The following is a 19,811-nucleotide window of genomic DNA, read 5'->3' on the forward strand; positions in this document are numbered from 1 at the left end:
GGACAGCTGGTATGGTGTACGGGGTGGGGATGTGTGGGGCGGTGATCGGGGTCTGTGCAGAGGGGGGGGTTGGCTGCTCTCCGTGAAGGGCTCTGTGTGTGCGTGGGGCAGGGAGGGGTGACGTGTGCAGGGGTGTGGGGGGGGGGCGGGGGTTGGCTGCTCTTTGTGCAGGGCTCTGTGTGTGTGCTTGGGGGGGAGGGTTGACCTGTGCCTGTGAAAGGGTGTGTGTCTGTGGTGGGGGGCTTGGCTGTTTTCTGTGCAGGGGTCTGTGTGAGTGCGTGGGGCGGGGACGGGTGACCTGTGCAGGGGTGTGTGTGTGTGCGGGGAGGTTGGCTGCTCTCTGGGCAGGGCTCTGTGTGTGTGTGCGTGGGGGGGAGACCAGTGTCTATGCAGGGGTGTGTGTGGGCAGGCAGGGAGTGACGGGTGTCTGTGCAGGGGGTGGGGGTGGGCAGGCGGGGAGTGACCAGTGTCTGTGCAGGGGGCGGTATGGACCGGCGGGGAGTGACCATTGTCTGTGCAGGGGTGTGTGTGTTTGTGGGGGCGGGGAATCGGGTTCTGTTCAATATCTTCATCAATGATTTAGATAATGGTATACAACGTACACTTATAAAGTTTGTGAACGATACCAAGCTGGGAGGGGTTGCAAGTGCTTTGGAGGATAGGATTAAAATTCAAAATGATCTGGACAAACTGGAGAAATGGTCTAAAGTAAATAGGATGAAATTCAATACGGACAAATGCAAAGTACTCCACTTAGGAAGGAACAATCAGTTGCACACATACAAACTGGGAAATGACTGCCTAGAAGGAGTACTGCAGAAAGGGATCTGGGGGTCAGAGTGGATCACAAGCTAAATATCAGTCAACAATGTAACACTGTTGCAAAAAAAGCAAAGATCCTTCCGGATGTATTAGCAGGAGTGTTGTAAGCAAGACTCAAGAAGTAATTCTTCTGCTCTACTCCACATTGATATGCCCTCAACTGGAGTATTGTGTCCAGTTCTGAGCACCACCTTTCAGGAAAGATGTGGACAAATTGGAGAAAAGCCAGAGAGGAGTAACATAGGGTTACCATACGTCCGGATTTTCCCGGACGTGTCCGGCTTTTTGGGCTTCAAATCCCCGTCTGGGGGGAAATCCCAAAAAGCCGGCCATGTCCGGGAAAATCGGGACATGAGGGGCCGGGGCTGGCACCCCAGGGCCCAAGCCGACCCAGGCTGGAGACCCTGGGGGGGGGGGGCCAGACTGGGCTGCGCCTCCTTCCCCCACCCCCCCGCCCTTACCTGCTTCAGGCTTCCCGCGAATCAAATGTTCGCGGGAAGCAGGGGAGGGGGCGGAGTTGGGGCGGGGCCAGGGCCCAGTGGAGTGTCCTCTTTTTGGACACCCCAAATATGGTAACCCTAAGTAACAAAAATTATTAAAGGTCTAAAAAACATGACTTATGAGGGAAAATTGAAAAAACTGGGTTTGATTAGTCTGGAGAAGAAAAGACTGAGGGGAGACATGCTACCATTTTTCGAGTACATAAAAGCCTGTTACCAGGAGGAGGGAGGTAAATTGTTTTCTTTAACCTCTGAGGATAAAGACGCCATGGGCTTAAATTGCAGCAAGGGCAGTTTAGGTTGGACATTAGGAAAATCTTCCTGTCAGGGTGGTTAAGCACTGGAATAAATTGCCTAGGGAGGTTGTGGAATCTCCATCATTGGAGGTTTTTAAGAGCAGGTTGGACAAACCCCTGTCAGGGATGGTAGATAATACTTAGTCCTGCCACGAGTGCAGGGGACTGGGCTAGACCTCCCGAGGTCCCTTCCAATTCTATGATTGGGGGAGTCGGGAGAGGGGCTGCTTTGCAATGGCGATTGCTCTTTGGCCAGTGGTAGCACTCACAGCCACTTGGAGATCAGGCCTTATGGCGCCGGGCCCTGCACAAGCACAGAACGAAGATGCTCCTTGTGCCAAGGAGTTGGGGCGCTGTCCCAGTGGCGGGGGTCCCTGGACGTGCTGTGGAGTGTGGGGGGTTTCCTCGTTAGTGTGAGGCGCTTCCTCCCTAGGTCACCCCATTGGGTGACGCTGTCAAACGTTTCCAGCAGGAGCACGCTCAGGGCTCTGGCTCAGAAGACCACAGAGCTGTTCCCTGTAGAGCTCTGATGGCCAGGCTGTGAGCTCTGAGCTGCTTTGGGGCTCTTTCGGGAAGGCCGTGGTTGGTTTCCCCTGCAGGGTCTGAGTATGCATCTGCTCTGGAAAGCGCAGGAGTCTCTGCCAGCCCCTTGTGAGCGAGGGGATCGCTGGCTCTCTGCCCCATGCAGTGGGGTCCCTGGTGGGGCCATTGGCTCACGGGATGTGGGCTGAGGTAACTGGCGCTTCCCGGGATTGCTCCTTTGCACGGAGTTGGTGTTCACCACACAGGGTGGCATTAGCGAGGCCAGCCGTTTCCCACCAGTCCCGTTCAGAGGCTCAGTCCTGGCGCTGCACGGAGCCAGTTTGGTTCAAGTCTGAAGCCGGCAGTGGGCTTTTATACCCCTGTGTTAGTGAGCAGCTGTGGGACCACACTTGCACTATGGCTCGGGGAGCCCGTGGGGTCGTCTCCCCTCCACTCTGATTGTTTGTGTCTGAATTGACCCTCTTGTGTTTCCAGGGGCATTTCCTGGCTGTCCCGTCCATGCCAGCCCCGAGTAGCAGATGAACGCCGAGCATGGTGGGTATTTACCTGGATCCCTCCTGCTCTGTTCTCACCCAGCAGGGCCCCAATCCCAATACTGGATGAAGCGAGGGGAAGAGCTGCAAGTCCCAGATCTCAGCAAAGGCGAGGATGATGAGAGCTGGCCGGGCCCCCAAACAGGTGAGGGATAAATAAGCCCAGCTCCTCTCAGAGGTTGTCACCACCCTCTCCCTGATCTGTCTGCACCACTGCACCCATCCCACCACCTGCGCCAGGGCCCCCAGAACCATACGAGAGCCATGTCTTGGCTCTCACTGAAAAAGCAAATAATATTTCCAGCCCACACAGAGGCAAAGAAAGGCTTGTGAACCTGAGCTGGGTGGTGCTGACGCCTGCCTGAGTCTGCAGCAGCCTGAAAAGCTGCAAGAGGTGTGACCGCCTCCTTCAATCCCAGCTCGGAAACTGGCTCCAGGGAGGGGCGGGGCCACTTGAGTGGTGCCTCGGACTCTGACTGCCGTAGTTGGGGCCCTGTCCTAGCCGGCCTCCTGTGGGGACGGCTCATGCCTGATTGCCCGTTTGTTCCTGCAGGTGAGAGGCTGGCGAGCGTGGCTGGGGCAGAGGATGCTGCACCGGGAAGAGGCGGCACCAGAACTGATGTGGAGCTGGTGGGAGTGTGGCACAAAGACCCTGCTGCGGAGGCAGAGGAAGCTGTGCCAGGAGGCGGTGCCAGGGTGGAGGAGGCTGTACCGGGAGGTAGCACTGATGCAGAGCCGGCACGGCACAGAGGCCCCACCATCAGGTGGCCCTTTAAATGCAGTGAGTGTGGGAAGAGCTTCTGGCAGAGTGCCACGCTGACAAGGCACCAGCTCCTCCATGCGAGCGAGAGGCCCTACGTCGGCACCACCTGCAGCAAAGGCTTTTGCAACCGCACGGTACTGGCCATGCACCAGCGGGCGCACACAGGTGAGCGCCCCTTCCCCTGCCTGGCGTGCGGCAAGGCCTTTGCTGGCAGCTCGGCGCTGCTGGTGCATCAGCGAGTTCACACCGGTGAGCGTCCCTACCGCTGTGGGGAGTGCGGGCAGAGCTTCCGGCAGAGTGCCCACCTGGCACAGCACCAGCAGGGCGCCCACGCCAGCCAGCGCCCCCACGCCTGCGCTCACTGCAGCAAGAGCTTCGGGCTGTGCTCCATGCTGGCACGGCACTTGCAGACACACAGTGTCGAACGCCCCCACGCCTGCCCTGACTGCCCCCGCCGCTTCCGCCAGCGAGCCCACCTGCTCCGGCACCGGCTAGTGCACACAGGTGAACGCCCCTTCCCTTGTCCGGTCTGCAGCAAAGCCTTTGCCCTGAGTGCCATGTTGCTGTGGCACCAGCTGGTGCACACGGGTGAGCGCCCCTACCGCTGTGGGGAGTGTGGGCGCAGCTATACACAGAGCTCCTACCTGCGCCAGCACCAGCGCAGTGCCCACGCTGGCCAGCGCCCCCATACCTGCCCTGACTGCGGCTGTGCCTTTGCTGACGGTGCCAACCTCCTGCGGCACTAGCGGGGCCACACAGGCGCCCGACCCCACACCTGTGCTGAGTGTGGGCAGTGCTTTGCCCAGCTGGCACACCTACGGGAGCACGGGCGCACACACAGCGGGGAGCAGCCATTCCACTGCAGCTGGTGTGGCCAAGCCTTTGGGCACCGCTCAGCCCTGGCTGTGCAGCAGCGCGCACACAGTGGAGAGCTCTCCTACCCCTGTGCCCAGTGTGGGTGCCACTTCGCCCAGTTTGCCAGCCTGGTGGAGCACCGCCGGCGGCACACGGGTGAGAAATCTCACCAGTGCCCCCATTGCGGGCACCGCTTCTGCCACCACTCAGCCCTGCTTCGCCACCAGCGCTCCCATGCCGGGGAGCGCCCCTTCCGCTGCGGGCAGTGCGGTCGTGGCTACACCCGCAGCTCCAACCTCCTGCTGCAGCAGCGGGTGCATGCTGCTGAGTGACATCCCAGCCCCCAGGACATCACCGGCATCTGGTGACTCCCACACCCCTCATGCTGGGATGGTCCTGGCCTGGCCCTGACCAGAGTCCACACTGTTGCATGGCCACTCCCCTGCCCACTGCCCAGGAATGGGGGTGGCTGGGCCAGGCCTGTGTTGCCTGGCCAGGTACTGAGTGTGAGTGAAGCTGCTGCCAGCAGTCATGGTTTCTCCAGCCCCAGGTAGCAAACATAGGGGCAGAGCTTCCTGCCAGGTGGGGCCCTGCTCAGGGGTGGGGCTCAGGGAATGGGGGCTGTGCCCGGGCAGTGTCTGACCCCATTTTTCTCCCCTTTTGCTGGTTGGTGCTGCCTGGGCTGCTGCTCCAACACCCTGGGCCCTGCCGTGTGGCCCAGCCAAGCGAAAACCCGCCCTGCAGCTGCCCAGATGTGTGCGGGGGGGGGGGGGGGACAGAAGCAGGGGGATGCCAGTACTCAATGCAGGCTTGTGGGAAACGGGAGGGACTGGGTGGAGGGATGGGGGCCTGGGCTGCGGGAGCAGCTTCTAATGAATTTTCTAAAATGTTTTGTTACAAAGTGAAAATAAACCTGTGACATTCCCAGGGGCGCTGTGTCGTGTCTGCAGTGGGCAGGCACTGGGTCCCATGGCCTGACTGCACCAAGCGCCCCAGAGGGGAATGCCAGCTGAGCACAGGCACCCGTTGTTGCTATGGCTTCATTTGTGCTGCGGCATCCTGGCTCCATTTTGGAGAAATGTCTCTTTGGGGGCTTTTGTTGCCACCACATTGTGTGTGAACATGGGCAGTGCCACCTCCCTGGTCTGCGCCAGTCACTCTGAGAGGAGCCAGCTGCCTCCCTCATCTCAGCGGGGCACGATCCTTTGCACTGTCAGTAACTTTCACTTCCCAGCCTCTCCGCACCGCAGCTGGAGGTTTCTGTTCAGCGTGCAGTCCCAAAGCGTGCCCTCTCTTCCAGCCCAGTTTCTCCGGCCGCCAGGTGGGATGGGGCTAGGCTGGCTCTGGTCACAATCCTGCTGTGCTGCGAGACCAGCCTGCATGAGGACACCATCGTCAGCTGCCTCTGGAAATCACTAGCACGCTGTGGCCCCCTGAGCAGGCTCTGCATTTCCTCTGCCTGGAAGTGTCTAAAGCTGCTGCAGAACGGCCTGCAGCAGGCCTGGGTACTCAGGGCCTTGCTTATGGGCCCAGAGCCCCAGATCAGCTTTACGCCTCATCTGCCACCTGTGGGGTGGGACATGGCTGCAGCAGCATGGCCAGGCAGCCAGTGCAGAGTGGCAGATACTGCCTGGTGTCAGCAATGCGGCCGACAATGAGCAGAGGGGAGACAGCTTAAGGCCAGGGGGTCTGTGCCCAGGTCTGGTGGAAAGGGGCAGCGACTGGGTCTTGGCTTTCCTAGGAGCCCCAGCTCCTGTTAGTTCCAGCTCCCTAGACCTAGGGTTACCATATTTCAGCAAGTAAAAAAGAGGACGGGAGGAGCCCCGCCCTAGCCCCGCTCCTGTCCTGCCCTAGCCCCGCCCCTGCCCCACCCACTTCCCGCCCCCCTCAGAACTCCCAACCCTCCCCCCCGCTCCTTGTCCCCTGACTGCCCTCTCCTGGGACCCCTGCCCCTAACTGCCCCCCAGGACTTTACCCCCTACCTAAGCCTCCCTGTCTCTTGTCCCCTGACTGCCCCCTCCTGAGACCCTCCCCCCCATCCTAACTGGCCCCCTAGGACCTTACCCCCTACCTGTACCCTGACTGCTCCAACCCTTATCCACACCCCCACCCCCAGACAGATCCCTGGGACTCCCATGCCCCATCCAACCACTCCCCACCCCCTGACAGCCCCCCCCAGAACTCCCGACCCATCTAAACCCCTCTGCTCCCTGTCCCATTGATTGCTCCGATCCCTCTCCCCACTCCTGCCCCCTGACAGCCCCCCCCCAGAACTCCCAACCCCCCCCCTTGTCCCCTGACTGCCCCCTCCTGGGACCCCTGCTCCTAACTGCCCTCCAGAACCCCACCCCCTACCTAAGCCTCCCTGTTCCTTATCCCCTAACTGCCCCTTCCTAAGACCCCCCTCCCTAACTGCCCCCCAGGACCCTACCCCCTACCCGTACCCTGGCTGCCCAAAACCTTATCCACACCTCCCAGAAAGCCCCCCCCCCGAACTCCCGACCCCCCCCCCACGTCTCTTGACTGCCCCCTCCAGAACCTCCCTGCCCCTTCTCCGGCTCCCTTGTCGTTGGCCTTCGGTTCACCTAAGGTCTCGCTGTGAGCTTGCTCAGGAACTGTCTGAGCTGTTCTCCCGGCACGCTGGGCAGCAGCAGGGGAGGAGCTCCAGACTGCCGGAGGTGAATGCATGGAGGGAGGGAGGGAGTGAGCTCTGCTGCAAGGGGAGGAGGGACTCTCTCTCGCTGTCGGAGCCCCATGTAAGTGGCACCATCCGGCTGCCCTGTTAGCCGCGCGTGCTCTGCATGACGGGGGGAGTCCGGACATTAACAAATTCCCCCTGGACGCTATTTTTAGTTCAAAAATCCGGACATGTCCGGGGGAATCCGGACTAATGGTAACCCTACCTAGACCTGAACACTCCCTGCTGGGCAGCAGGCTGAGGGGCACCGTGTGATGGCACAGTCCCAGCCCTCGGGGAGAATAGGGCCCGGCCAGCCACCAAGCGGCAGGAGGGGGCAGCAGTGCTACTGTCATGATGGGCCCTTGCCCCCAGGCCAGAGAGCTCAGGGCCAGGAAGGACCAGCAGGACGAGTGTGAACTCAGACTAGAGTCCAGTCAGTGGCTGAGTGGAGAACACACACCCCGTCCCTCCATCCAGTCCAGAGTGAGACCCCCATTCCCCAGGAGAGCTGCTCCCTGGGCAATCGCCCTGCCTCTTCCCAGGCTGAGGCAGGGACGATTCAGGCCTGTTTAGTGAGAGCTGGGTAAGGACAAGCCACGTGGCCAGGAGCCCCCCTCCTCCCGAGCACACCAGGGTGATCTAGGGCATTGGTTCTCAAACTGGTGGTTGCAACCCCTCAGGGGGTCACAACCCAGTTATGTGGGGGATTGCAAGCTCCAACCCCAACCCCTGCGCCGGGCTGCCAGCCCCAAGCTCCTCCAGCCCCGCTCCACCCCCAACTCCACTCCACTCCACCTCCAAAGAAAGGGTGCCAAATAGAAGTTTGCCCAGGGCGCCATTTTTCCTATGGCTGGCCCTGGTACTGAGACAACATTAGAGGGCTTGATTCGCAGCTGAACAAGTACTTTATTAATTAACAGTCAGAGACATAAGTGCAAACTTTTTCCTGAAAATAATGGCCACTTGTACTGCTAAAACCGCTAAAAAACGAAAGGATCTCGAGTCTTACATTAAACTTGGCTTTACCAGTATCATCACCTCTGGTACTGAAAAACCGCAATGTGCCATTTGCTGTGAAGTTTTGAAGTTGTGTCTGCTGAATCAATGCAACCATGCAAACTGCAGTGACATCTTGAAACTAAACAACCTGAGCATAAAAATTGAAACATGGATTTTTTCAAGCACAGAGAAGAAGCAACAAAGGTCAATTCATTTTAAGCAATAGGGTTTAAAATTTAGTATTTAACATAGTGTTAAATATCAAAAATGTGCTTTTAATTTCTAAGGGGGGTCGCCCTCAGAGGCTTGGTGTTCGAAAGGGGTCACCGATACAAAAAGTTTGAGAACCACTGATCTAGGGCAACATCTGGGTCCAGACAAGCCCCATGTTGCGGTGGGTGGTGCTGGTCCCCATACTCAGGAGGGGAAGGTCCATTTCCCACCCTCTCCCACACGACTCTTAGCCCCACCCCCAGGATCTGGCCTCTCTGGGCTCCGGAGTTGGGCAATGCCAGCCTGTGACGAACTGGGACTGTTCTTAATGTAGTCTTTGAATGCTGAGTGGGGAGTGTTGGCTGGGAAGGCAGGGGAGTGTGGCTAGGATGGTCTGCATGGGGGGATGGGAGACTGGCCGAGGGAAGATACCTGAGCATGTAACATGAGAACCCAGGAAGGGGTTAGAGGCCAGGTGACACCTTTGCCCCGGAAACTGAACAAAGGGTGGGGGGAGAGTTTCAGAGCTGGCTGGTGGAATGGCTGGGAGGCAGACGGGGCTCTGACCTCCCAAGGGGGCTGGGGTGCCCTGGGACCCCAAGATAGACCTAACTGAGGGGGTCCTGTTGTCTGTGCCTGCAAGCCCTGTCTTGGACTGTGTCCCTGTTTTCTAAATAAACCACCTGCTTTACTGACTGGCTGAGAGTCATGGTGAATCGCAGGAAGCCGGGGGTGCCGGGCCCACACTCCGTGACACAGCCTGAGAGCAAGGAGCCCAGGAGCTGGCATGGAGGGTGTGAACGGGAAACCCTCCCCCCCCCCCCCCCCCCCCCCCCCGAGGAGTGGGGGAGTGTGGAGAGCACCTCGTGGGGAGCCTGTAATATTTGTGCAGGGAAGGGGGGCATGGTCCCAGGGGCTGGGGAATCCAGGCCCACCCTTGCTCCCTGGAGCATGGGCAGCAGCATTGGGACCAGCGCTCCCTACAGCTGCCAGAACAGTGACACAGACGGAGCCCCACCTCGGCCAGCTCCCCCATCTGGAGAGGGCCCCAGGAGAAGCATCTGGGCCCAGCACACGCCATCCCCACGGAGCAGAGACCAGAGCTTACAGTCTCAAATACCTCAGTGTGGGTCCACTCAGCTCCTCCTCTCCCCGCGCGGGGTCCAGCCCTTCCTCCTCGTACCCCGTCAGGTAGTCAGATTCCTCACCTGGGATGGGAGCACACATGGAGCTGGCAGTTGCTCCTGGCCTGGCCCTGGTGCCCCTCAATCCCGACCTGCAGCCCCCACTTCTATCCCAGCCCTAGCCCCCCTCCCCCAGCCTTGCTGGGGCCCCAGAATCCTACTGGAGTGACATGGGCAGAGAGCCCTGCGTCACGCCCCCTGCCCCCACTCACCATCAGCGTAGCCATCGGACAGGTAGCTCTTGGCCGGCTCGATGCAAGACACGATCTCAGCCAGATCAGTGAACCCCGCGCTGGGGCAAGTCAGCACCTGGGGGGTGAGAGCCAGGTGAGAGATGCCCCCGCCAGGTAGCCCTGGGGGGTGGGATACAGGGAGGAAGTGCTATGTGGGCTGAGCTAGAGAGCGGGTGGTTCAGGAGGGCTCCGGTGGGTGAGGACAAGGAGTGGGGGGCATTGTGGCAAAGGGTGTGGGTCAGGTTCTCACCCCATGGCTCTGAGTTCAGCCCCGAGGGGATCCCCCACTTTGCCAAGGGGCTCGGCCTAAGGACAAAGGGACCAGAGCCACACGGCGGCCCCAGCTGGAAGTGGGGTCTGCACTGATGAGGGAGGGCACTTCCTTGCCAAGCCCCCCCACTCTCCTTGGAGCCCCCAGCCCTACTACTTGGGGCGCCAGGACTGAGGTGGTTGTTCCCGTGCCTCAGGCACTGGTCCTGTGTCATGGGGCTACCACAGCCAGGACCCTGTAGGAACGTCAGCTTGGCACAAAAGGGAGCTAAGCGGCTGGAGTGTGACGAGGCACAAACTGTAGCTACCCATCCCCTGCTGGCCCATGCCCCACTGTTGCCCCCTCACTCACATACATGCGCTTGCTCTCGTAGAAGTTGGCCGAGCACCGGTCCTTCACCATCTTCTCAATGATGTCGCCGCGGCTCCAGCCGCTGAACATCACCTTGCCATGCTGGTAGCCACGTCCTGCATGAGATGGATGGGCAGGGTGAGGGGCCCACTCCTTCCAGCCAGGTGTGGGGGGGCTGGCCAGGCCAGGCAGCACCCGCTGCAGAGCAAGACATGGATTTGCCCTGGGTGCTCCAACGTAGCTGGGGGACTGCTCCCCACACGGGTGGCCATCAGATTTCCAACCCATCCCCTCAAGCAGGGCCTCTCCCTCCCCAACCTGGGCACAGCCAGTGGCCCAGATTGGGGCCTCCCACCCTCCCCACCCCTGGCCAAGCGCAGCTCCCAGTCTCCCATACCCTGCTGAGCACTGACCCCCCTCCCCAAGATCAGGGCCTCCCACCCACCCCACCCCCGTCTGAGCACAGACCCTCCCTCGGCCCCCCCATATCGTGGGGGCCTCCCACTGCCCCCACCGCTGCCCGAGCACAGACTCCTCTCCCCCTCAAGATCATGGCCTCTCACCCCCAGCCCAGTGCAGCCCAGGGCCCAGATCAGGGCCTCCCACCTCCCCGTCCCCAGCCGAGCACAGACACTCCCCCCACCCCTAATCAGAGCCTCCCACATTCCCCATCCCCGTGGCCCAGGCCATCTGGACTCACGTAGATCTCGTCGAACTTGCCAAAGTCCATGGTTTTGAAGCGGTCGATGGGTGGGCGAATGTATTCGAGTAGGAGCTCGACTTTACCACCTCCAGCTGGCGCACACACGACACATAGGCCAGACGCGACTGGATCTCCGCCATGTCGGGCACCTGTATGTGTGTGGGGAAAAACAGGAGTGTCCTGCAAGAGGGTGGATCAGCCCCACCTTGGACAGCATCCTGGGGCAGGGGGCTGCAAGGGACAGTCTCTCCTACCTTCTGCAGGTCTGACCCCTCCCCAGCTGGCTCAGTCCAGCTGAGTGGCCGGAGCCGGATCTCAGCAACTGCCACTGAGGCATCAGGAGTGACTGTGCCCAGCCAGCCTGAAGGAAGCCACTGGCTGCCAAGGCAGGCCCGCATGCTCAGGCAGGAGCAGCCCTGGGAGGCAGGGGCTGTGGCGGAAGGGACCCTGCCTGCACCTAGGGCTGTCGCGGGGGTGTTTCGGCGGCGTGGTGCTGTTTGGGGGGGGGGCCTTCGGCGGCGCAGCGCTGGCGGGGGTGGGGGTTTGGGCGGCCCGGCACGGCGCTTGGGGGTTTGGGCGGCCCGGCGCAGCGAGGCACTGTCGGGGGGGCAGCTCGGCCCGACCCAGCACTCTGGGGGTTTGGTTAGCCCGGCCCGGCAGTCCAAAGGGGCGGGGATTTGGGCGGCCGGGCGTGGCGCTGGCGGGGGGGATTTGGGTGGCACGGCGCTGGGGGGGGGTTGGGCGGCGTGGCGCGGCGCTGGAGGTGGCGGGGGGCTTGGGCGGCCCAGCGCGGCACTGGGAGGGGGCGGGGGTTTCGGCAGCCCGGTGCTCGCGGGGGGAGGGTGTTACGGCAGGGCGGCGCTCTTCTTTTTTGCCTGGGGCGGCAAAAAAGTTAGAGCCGGCCCTAAATGTAGGCAAGTGTAATGAATGGTGAACAGAAGTTACAATACTGAGATACTGAAAGAGTGCAAGTCTCTGTGACTTAAACAGGAATCGGATTGATATTGAAACTTACAAAGGCAGCTGGCTGAACAACTGTAGCTCTTAACAAGCAGCTTAATTGAGCTAAGCAGCAGCGGACTTAACCGCAGGAGCTCAACAAGCGGCTTCAAAATCAATTAGCCAGTTATTGGGGTAACCGGTTATATGAATGAATGTGGTTCATTCAAAAATGAATGTGGTTTCATTCTTAAAACTTGACTTATGAAGTTACATTGATATAAAATGAATGTGGATTCATTCATAAAACTTGACTTATGAAGTTACATTGATATAAAATGAATGTGGATTCATTCATAAAACTTGACTTATGAAGTTACATTGAAAAAGTGAACAATTAAAAACAATTTCATTTATCAGTTCTACACAGGTGGCCGGGGTGATGTTCCCAGAGGCAGCAGGAGAGATGGGGCAGGTTCCCCTTGGGGGGCGCTCTCGGGCTCGGAAGCCCCCAGGGCAGGGCAGGGCAGGGCAGGGCAGGGCTCACCTTAACCTTCTGGGCCCAGGGACTGAGGCGTTTCCACAGCAGCCACCGGCCTGAGAGGTTGTCCCCGTAGTCACAGAGGTCAGTCTCGTCCTGGCTGCCCATGTCGATGGCAACCACTGATTTGGGGCCCATGTTCCGGGCAATGTCCGCTAGTGTCAGAGAGAGCGCGTCAGGGGCAGCGGCCCGGCAGAAAGTGGCATTGCCGGCTCCCCATGCTCCTGCCTGCTGCCCTTAGAGCAGCTCCCCGCCCCAGGCCCCAACCCTCAAACACAGCTGGGGAGCAGGGCAGAACCCCAGCAGGAGGTGGGGAGCAAAACCAGGTTTGCAGCAAGCACTTTTCTCCCCTCCTCCCCATTTGCGTGGGAGGCATGAGCAGCGTGAGAGCGGGCGGGGTAGGTGGGGGTGGCTCCGCTGCACCAGGGAGTCCAGGGACCCCTTCCCACTAGCACTGCCCAGCTCCAGGGCTGAAGAGTTCATTAGTCAGCCCCAGGTAATTGTGCAGGGCCAGGAAGGTGACCCGCTGCACACACACCACGATGATCTGGAAGGGAAGGGGAGAGTCTGAGCATGCGGCACAATGCAGGGGAGGGGAGGGCGTCAGCACGTGGGATGGGAGCCGAGGCCGCACTCACCTGCACCACCCGCACCAGGCTCTCGGGGTACTTCTCGAAGACGGCAGAGAAGGCCTCAACCGGCAGCTGCAGCATTGTGGAGTCCTCGCCCACCCGCGCAGACACTGTCCGGTACGGCCGCTGGTGCCCCTGTGTGAGAACCGAGTGCCCATGTGTCCCTGCACCAAGGCTGGGGTGCCCCCGCCTCCTCCTTTGGGTAGAGCAGCCTACCAGTGGCAGGCATTGCCAAGGACAGCCAGGGATCCGGGGGGTACCCCACGGCTTCAGGCCAAAAGGTCCAGAGAGCAGCCTACAGCCACGTTCACCCGAGCCCAGCAGCCAGCCAAGGCCGAGACCCAGGCCCTGTGGAGGAAAGGTGTGGGGCAAGGTGGCAAGCACAGGGCAGGGTGATGGTGGCATGTCACCACCTCGGACCCAGGCTGCAAACCCATCATGGGATGGGGGGGTCAGGTGGGCTTAGCCCACACATCCCACAGGGCCTACCCGGATTTAGCCTTTCATTAGGGACCCAGGGTTAGGAGAGCAGGGGGTTGCGAGTTGGGATTGAGGGGCATGAGCAGAACTGGGGGGAGCCCATGGCTGCCAGTCACTCAATGAGCTGGACTATTCACTCCAGCACCAGAGGGGCGGGGGAGTGGGATGGGTGGACGGGGCCAGCAGGAGGTGGAGGGGCAGGGCTGGTACCGTGATGACGTCAAGAATGCTGAGCAGGCTGTGCACGCTGTCCCCGGGGAACACCTCCTTCACCAGGGTCTCCTTCCCGTCCTGCAACACAGCAACACCCTCCTTAGGGGGGCCCCCATCACCCACCCTCGCCATCCCTGCCACCAGAACTCGCTTGGCGCCAGGCTCTGTGGAGGCCTGTTCCATGAGCCCCTCCCTGGAAGGGAGGCAGCCCCAGAGGAGCCTACAGCCACGGTGATCCCGAAGGACAGGGCTGCTTGGCAGCTAGCCTCAGCCATTGCGTCCTGTATGCTCTCTGCCCCAAGGTGTCCCCAGGTGCAGGGGACCGCCCAGCCAAGGGGTGCAGAGCACTGGGGCCACAACCAGCCTCCCCAGCTGGCTTGGGGCAGGAGGGGTCGCTGGTGGCTGCTGAGCAGATAGGACACGGCAGGGTGGGCTGGGACATGCCCGCTCACCTGCTGGGTCAGGAAGAGCTCCAGCTTGCCATCCTGCACCACGTAGATGCTGGTGTCGGGCTGGCCGGGCCGGAAGACGTACTCGCCCTGTTGGAACTGCTGGAAGATCATGTGCTTACAGAGCTCCAGGAACAGCGGCTTCTCAAAATGGCCCAGCACCCTGCAAGGAAGGGCGGGTCATGGTTGGCAGCAGGGGAGCAAAGCCTTCAGCAACTCATGGCAGGGACTTGGGGCTCATGTCATGAGGGGCTCTTGGGGCCCAGCCCAAGCTCTTGCATCACATGGGCCAGAACACCCACCCAGAGCCCAGCGGACTAGGCGGGCTCTGTCAGTCATCCCCCCGCCCCACATCTCAATGAATGGGGGAGTGGGAGCTTGTGACGAAGTGGGGGGTTCTCTTGTTTTCTGTGGTTTGCATGCATGTGGAGGGGGTGGGACTCAGTTTCCCTGGGTATTACTGGTTTAACAAGGTGAGGGGAGAGGGGGTGTGTTTTGCAGAGAACTGGAGAGAGGACTTGGGAACCCAGCCGATGGCCGGGACGATGGATACCACAGCGACCGGTGATCTGGCGACCTGGTGACCCGGAGGCCCAGCTGAGGAGACGCAGCCGGTTCTGGCCAGTGGGCGGACAATGGGCTGCAGAGTGAGGACCCAGTGACCTAACCAGCCGGTTCCAGCCAGAGGACAGAAGCGAGGAGAGGAGGCCCCGGTTTACGACCCTGTTTACCTGGAGAGAAGACAATGGACAGAGGCAGGGCCTGGGGCCGGTAATCTCAGATGCCCAGCTGGGAGCAGGGGGCTCTGGGCTGGAGAGGGGGAGCAGGCAGAGCCCACCTGGATGCAGAGAGACTGGGATGTGCTGGGCTGAGGGAGGCCAGGCCTGAGGCCCTGAGAGTTTCCTGTGCTTTGTTCAACTCTCAATAAATCCTCCTGTTTTATGCTGGCTGAGAGTCACTCTGGTCTAGAGAACAGGGTTGCATCAACCCCTTAGGGGGTGGAGGCCCTGGGGGTCCAGAGCGAGTGGACTCCCTGAGGGGGCCCACGGCAGAGACAGATGTGCTAAGGCTCAGATAGGTGCGGCTCCAGGAGGTGGAGGGGCCTGACCCCAAGAGAGAGTGGACCCCCGAGAAGGGCTGTCACACTGAAAGGGGCACCCCCCATGGACCTCACGGGGCCAAGAGTGGGCACGGTCTGTGAGTCCGTGACAGAGCTGCCCCAGAGGGTCAAGCCTCCAGTGACACTACCCTGCTCCAGGATCCCAGTGCCCAGAAGCTGTCACCCCCGACCCCAAACACAGCCACTTCTGGGGAAGAGTCTGTCTGATGCAATAGCCCCACAGCAACACTGCCGGGACTCAGCCAGGACTAACACTCTGCTGGGTCCCACCACGAGCCCACAAGGGCATTTGCTCACACCCGACAGAGGCTGCCTCCAGCTGCCCTGCCCCGTGGAGCACTAGCTCTGTATCAGCCAAGAGGGAAGAGCGCTCCCTACTGGAGAACCAGGGCCACCATTCCTGCTGCTCCAGAGCATTCTCGGCAGCTCTCCAACCTATGGTCCGACTGGGCTGGAGTCTGCACAGCTTAGACTAGTGGTTCTCAACCTGTGGTCCGCAGACCCCTGGGGTCCACAGACTATGCCTAAGGGGTCCGCAAAGGACAGGTTAAAACAAACTGAACAGAATTCAGCTGTATCTACAGACAGATTTCCCAAGGGGTCCGCACCTCCATTCAAAATGTCCAGAGGGATCCGCAAATGAAGAAAGGTTGAGACCCACTGGACTAGATGATCTGACAGGCTCACACGGTGTCCAGGTTTTCCCAGGACCGTGCTGGGAAATCAGTCGGACAGAGCGCTCCATTACACACAGCCAGCTGGCCAGGTCATGGGCTCGGGACCATCCCGGGTCTCCTGGATTTCGTACCTCAGAGGTGCCCACCCTAGCTCAAGCTTGCTTGCGGGGAGGGGGAAACGTGGCTGCAGCTGAGCCTGGGCTCTGGGCCCCGCTGCCTGGGGGCACTCACCGGACGTTCTTCAGCATGTACAGCACCTCGGACGGCAAGTGGGAGTTGGCCACGTCAAACTCAGTCAGATCCGCTTCCAGCACTGAGGGCGGCGGCTCCTTCAGCTGCAGGATGGGCAGCTCCTTCTTGATGCGCAGGATCCTGGGCACAGGGACAGACGAGAGGGGATAGACGGGGCCAACTAGAGAGTTGCCTGCAGGGGCAGATTCCCCCCCACACACCAGGGAAGAAGAGAATCTGCATCATGCATCAAGGAGGCAGGACTTGTTCCTGAGCCATGGCACTCATTCATGCCAGGGGCCGGAGGCCCAAGGGCCCCACCCAGGGAGCTGAGCAGCACCATGCCACAGGCTGGTCCGGTGCCGGTCAACTGCTCTGGGGGTGGGTTCTCCAGGCTGGTGTCCAGGCTGGGGTGCAGCTGCTTTGCAGAGCAAGGAGAGGTCAGTTAGTGCTAATGGCTTGGGGGGAGGTGTAATACCCACTCCCGCAGCAGGGCTGGGAACATGGGTGCCTCCACTACCCCTCATGGCAGGGCTGGGCCAGCCCCAGTTGTCTCACACCATGGAGGACGAGCGAACCCACTTACTTTTTGGCAATGTTCAACATCTTGAGCTTCTTCTTCATGCGGGGCCGGGAGGTGCTGGAGATGGTTGTGTCCACAAGGGAGGAGGTGGACTGGGACACCTGCAGAGACAGTCCAGGTAAGCCACCAGCTGCTCCCGCGGACAGCGCCCACTGGAGCCAGCCATCTGGGTGAGGAGATTTGGTACTCAGCCAACCACTGCTGCCAGCGAGCCAGGCAGGAGACACAGTAGGGGAGTCCTCATGGAACTGGCCTTCTCCTGCAGGTCACCCCGCTTCAGTGCCAGCCCTCCCAGCTCCTGGTGCCTGGTTCCCTGCCCCCCTGAATCCTCACAGGCAGTCAGATGATGGGCCTGAGGCAGAGGCCTTGGGAAAGCCCAGCACCCTACTGCCTCGCCCCAATCCGCTCAGCAAGCAGCTCAGTGAGGGGCTGCTGGACAGGACTCCCAGTGGTGGGGACGGGGCCCTGCTCACTTCTCTGGGATTAGTGACCCCACAGGACCCTCCCCAAGTCCAGGCTCTGGCAGAGCTATCTGCTGCTGTGCCCCAGTTCCTGGCACCATGACCCAGCTGGGCTGCAGTGTGCTCCCCACAGGAGCCCATCTCCCGCCACTGGTGCCAGCTGGAGTTCACTCCCCACCCCCAGCTCTGCCCCAGCTCCCCCTCACTGCTCCCTGCAGAGACAACCAGCACCAGGAGACTTGCTCCTGCATCCCAAACTGACCCATGAACACCCCCCTCTCCGTGCCTGGGCCAGCGCTGCCCCCCTTTGCCCCCAGGCAGGGCCAAGTGGGTGGGGGGAGCAGGGAGAAGAGGGGCTGGCAGAGGCTGGGATGTTAGTTCTTTGAAAACACTTTCCCCACCTTTGGAGCATGGGCCTGGATAGGTTCCTGTTATCAGCCAGACTGTCCCCTCGGGGCAGGCTCCTGGGGACCTCGCATGCTGAGCCTGTCCCTCCCTCCAGGCAGGGCCCAGCTCCTGGCTGCCGGGGCAGACAGCCACACGCCCAGCCCTGGCTGCTAACCCCACTGCTGTTACTTAGTGTGACAAAGCTCTGTACGGTGTTTATGAGCTGTCTGCATCATTCTGCACCTAGCACCCTGGCACCACTGCCCGTTGGGGGAAAGAATTCATTCTCTCCGTAGGCCGTGGGAGAGCCGGCCAGGGATCTGAGCAGAGTTGCTAGGACTTTCTGGGCTGGAATCAACATTTCTGTACCCGGAGACAGACACCTGGTTCCGAGGCAGGTGAGCACAGCGTGGTTGGTCCAGAGAACAAAACCAGGTGGCTGCGGGGGAGAGCCTATGTCTACACTGCAATAAAAGACCTATGGCCCAACCCCAGCTGACCCAGGTCAGCTGACTCAAACTGCGGGGCTAAAAATTGCAGTGTAGATGTTTCGGGCTGGAGTCTGTGCTCTGGGGCCCTCCCCCATCGTGGGGTTTCAGAGCCCAGGCTCCAGCCTGGGCCCAAACGCCTACACTGTGATTTTTATCCCTGTGAGCCCAAGTCAATTGGCCCGGGCCCAGCCTCACAGCTGTGGGTTTTTCATTGCAGTGCAGACGTGTCCCCAGAGACACAGAGCTGACCTGAGGCAGACAAAGGGACAGGGAAAGGAACGGTTCCTACAACAGCTTGGCTTGAGGGAGGCCTGGCGCTGGTCAGCCTGAACTCGCTCTTCACTTTTTCTTCTCTGTACAAAAGCTAGGATCTCTCAGAGCCCTTGTGCCAGCTGAGTAATAAACTGTCCCCTTGGCTTGAACAGGCTCCCTGCCTCACCGAGCATAGTGCCCTAAGGGCACAGCACAGGCCTCCCCCAGGAGTCTGGCTGGGACCTTGTACTAGACATGATTTTATGAAAATATGCTAATGAGTGAATATAATGTAACTGGAATATGCTTCATGGAAAAGGTCTCTTGTAAGGTATCATTACAAAGCTTATAATCTACTGAGTGTGGTCATCCTATTTGTATAAATGTATCACTCTTTTATCTGAAACTAGAAATATGAAATATCACTCTGAGGCCTATTGTAATTATGCAAAGTGTGGGCCATTAATGGTGGTTTGGAATGTTGATGGCTCCCATCAACCAGGACAAAAGTTTCCCGCCTTGTGCCAAAGCCATATAAGGGGGTGGGACAGAAAAAGGGGGCTGCAGTCATGAGAAATCCCCTAGCTACCACCTGAGCTGGAACAAGGGCTGAACCAGGGGAAAGCATTGTGCCCAGACTAGGAAGGCATCCAATCTGTGAAAGAAACGTATTGAAACATCCCTGAGGGTGAGATTTTATCTGTATTCAGTTGCATTACTGTATTAGAAATAGATTTGCGTGTTTTATTTTATTTTACTTGGTAATTCACTTTGTTCTGTCTGTTACTACTTGGAACCATTTAAATCCTACTTTCTGTATTTAATAAAAATCAGTTTTTACTTATTAATTAACCCAGAGTATGTATTAGTACCGGGGGGGGGGGGGGCAAACAGCGGTGCATATCTCTCTATCAGTGTTATAGAGGGTGAACAATTTCTGAGTTTAACCTGTATAAGCTTTATACAGGGTAAAACGGATTTATTTGGGGTTTGGACCCCACTGGGAGTTGAGCATCTGAGTGTTCAAGACAGGAACACTTCCTAACCTGTTTTCAACTGAGCCTACAGCTGTTAGGAGACGTGGTTCAGACCTGGGTTGGGTTTGCAGCAGGCTACTGGGTCTGGCTCAAACCAGACAGGGCACTGAAGTCCCAAGCTGCCAGGGCAGGAAAGCAGGGGCAGAAGTAGTCTTGGCACATCAGTTGGCAACCCCAAGGGGGTTTCTGTGATCCAACCCGTCACACTGGCTCAGCCAAATTTGCTGCAGAGAGACAGACAGGGCTGGCTGCCAAGGACCAAGTTTGGGGCCTACCCTGTGTAACTGTGTCGTCCTTGAGACCCATCACACTGAAGGGGGCACTCCCAAGGGACTGGTTCCGGGGGGGGGGGGGGGGGGAGGGAGGCATAGG

General features: G+C 59.7%; 3 protein-coding genes across 3 annotated transcripts; 1 reads left to right on the forward strand and 2 right to left on the reverse strand.

The window, feature by feature from the left end:
- Nucleotides 1–2,112: 2,112 nt before the first annotated feature.
- Nucleotides 2,113–5,931, forward strand: LOC122173360 (zinc finger protein 835-like). The gene is made up of 2 exons (XM_065576419.1): nucleotides 2,113–2,839; nucleotides 3,248–5,931. Exons 1-2 carry the CDS (start codon nucleotides 2,680–2,682, stop codon nucleotides 4,201–4,203), a joined length of 1,116 nt encoding a protein of 371 aa, XP_065432491.1. The 5' UTR covers nucleotides 2,113–2,679; the 3' UTR covers nucleotides 4,204–5,931.
- A 1,953-nt stretch (nucleotides 5,932–7,884) lies between these two features.
- LOC101936614 (patatin-like phospholipase domain-containing protein 6) lies at nucleotides 7,885–12,563 on the reverse strand. Its single transcript, XM_065576426.1, has 6 exons — nucleotides 12,433–12,563; nucleotides 10,944–11,095; nucleotides 10,244–10,441; nucleotides 9,601–9,697; nucleotides 9,325–9,412; nucleotides 7,885–8,139 (listed from the first exon to the last, which is right to left on the reverse strand). Exons 2-6 carry the CDS (start codon nucleotides 10,971–10,973, stop codon nucleotides 8,094–8,096), a joined length of 459 nt encoding a protein of 152 aa, XP_065432498.1. The 5' UTR covers nucleotides 10,974–11,095; nucleotides 12,433–12,563; the 3' UTR covers nucleotides 7,885–8,093.
- LOC135977148 (patatin-like phospholipase domain-containing protein 6) lies at nucleotides 12,175–17,420 on the reverse strand. Its single transcript, XM_065576423.1, has 6 exons — nucleotides 16,815–17,420; nucleotides 16,229–16,369; nucleotides 14,204–14,363; nucleotides 13,749–13,829; nucleotides 13,065–13,193; nucleotides 12,175–12,581 (listed from the first exon to the last, which is right to left on the reverse strand). Exons 1-6 carry the CDS (start codon nucleotides 16,850–16,852, stop codon nucleotides 12,429–12,431), a joined length of 702 nt encoding a protein of 233 aa, XP_065432495.1. The 5' UTR covers nucleotides 16,853–17,420; the 3' UTR covers nucleotides 12,175–12,428.
- Nucleotides 17,421–19,811: the final 2,391 nt, after the last annotated feature.

This window comes from Chrysemys picta, chromosome 22 (genome assembly GCF_011386835.1).
Source record: "Chrysemys picta bellii isolate R12L10 chromosome 22, ASM1138683v2, whole genome shotgun sequence".
In the NCBI taxonomy this organism is placed as follows: Eukaryota; Metazoa; Chordata; order Testudines; family Emydidae; genus Chrysemys; species Chrysemys picta.

Coding starts and splice junctions, on each gene's coding strand:
- LOC122173360 (XM_065576419.1), top strand. CDS start 2,680: ATGAACGCCGAGCATGGTGGGTATTTACCTGGATCCCTCCTGCTCTGT. Junction 2,840..3,247: donor CTGGCCGGGCCCCCAAACAG/GTGAGGGATAAA, acceptor TTGTTCCTGCAG/GTGAGAGGCTGGCGAGCGTG.
- LOC101936614 (XM_065576426.1), bottom strand. CDS start 10,973: ATGGACTTTGGCAAGTTCGACGAGATCTAC. Junction 9,698..10,243: donor ACGAGAGCAAGCGCATGTAT/GTGAGTGAGGGG, acceptor CTCACCCCCCAG/GTGCTGACTTGCCCCAGCGC. Junction 9,413..9,600: donor GTCCGATGGCTACGCTGATG/GTGAGTGGGGGC, acceptor CTCCCATCCCAG/GTGAGGAATCTGACTACCTG.
- LOC135977148 (XM_065576423.1), bottom strand. CDS start 16,852: ATGAAGAAGAAGCTCAAGATGTTGAACATTGCCAAAAA. Junction 13,194..13,748: donor GCATTCTTGACGTCATCACG/GTACCAGCCCTG, acceptor GTTCTCACACAG/GGGCACCAGCGGCCGTACCG. Junction 12,582..13,064: donor GCCTGGTGCGGGTGGTGCAG/GTGAGTGCGGCC, acceptor CTCTGACACTAG/CGGACATTGCCCGGAACATG.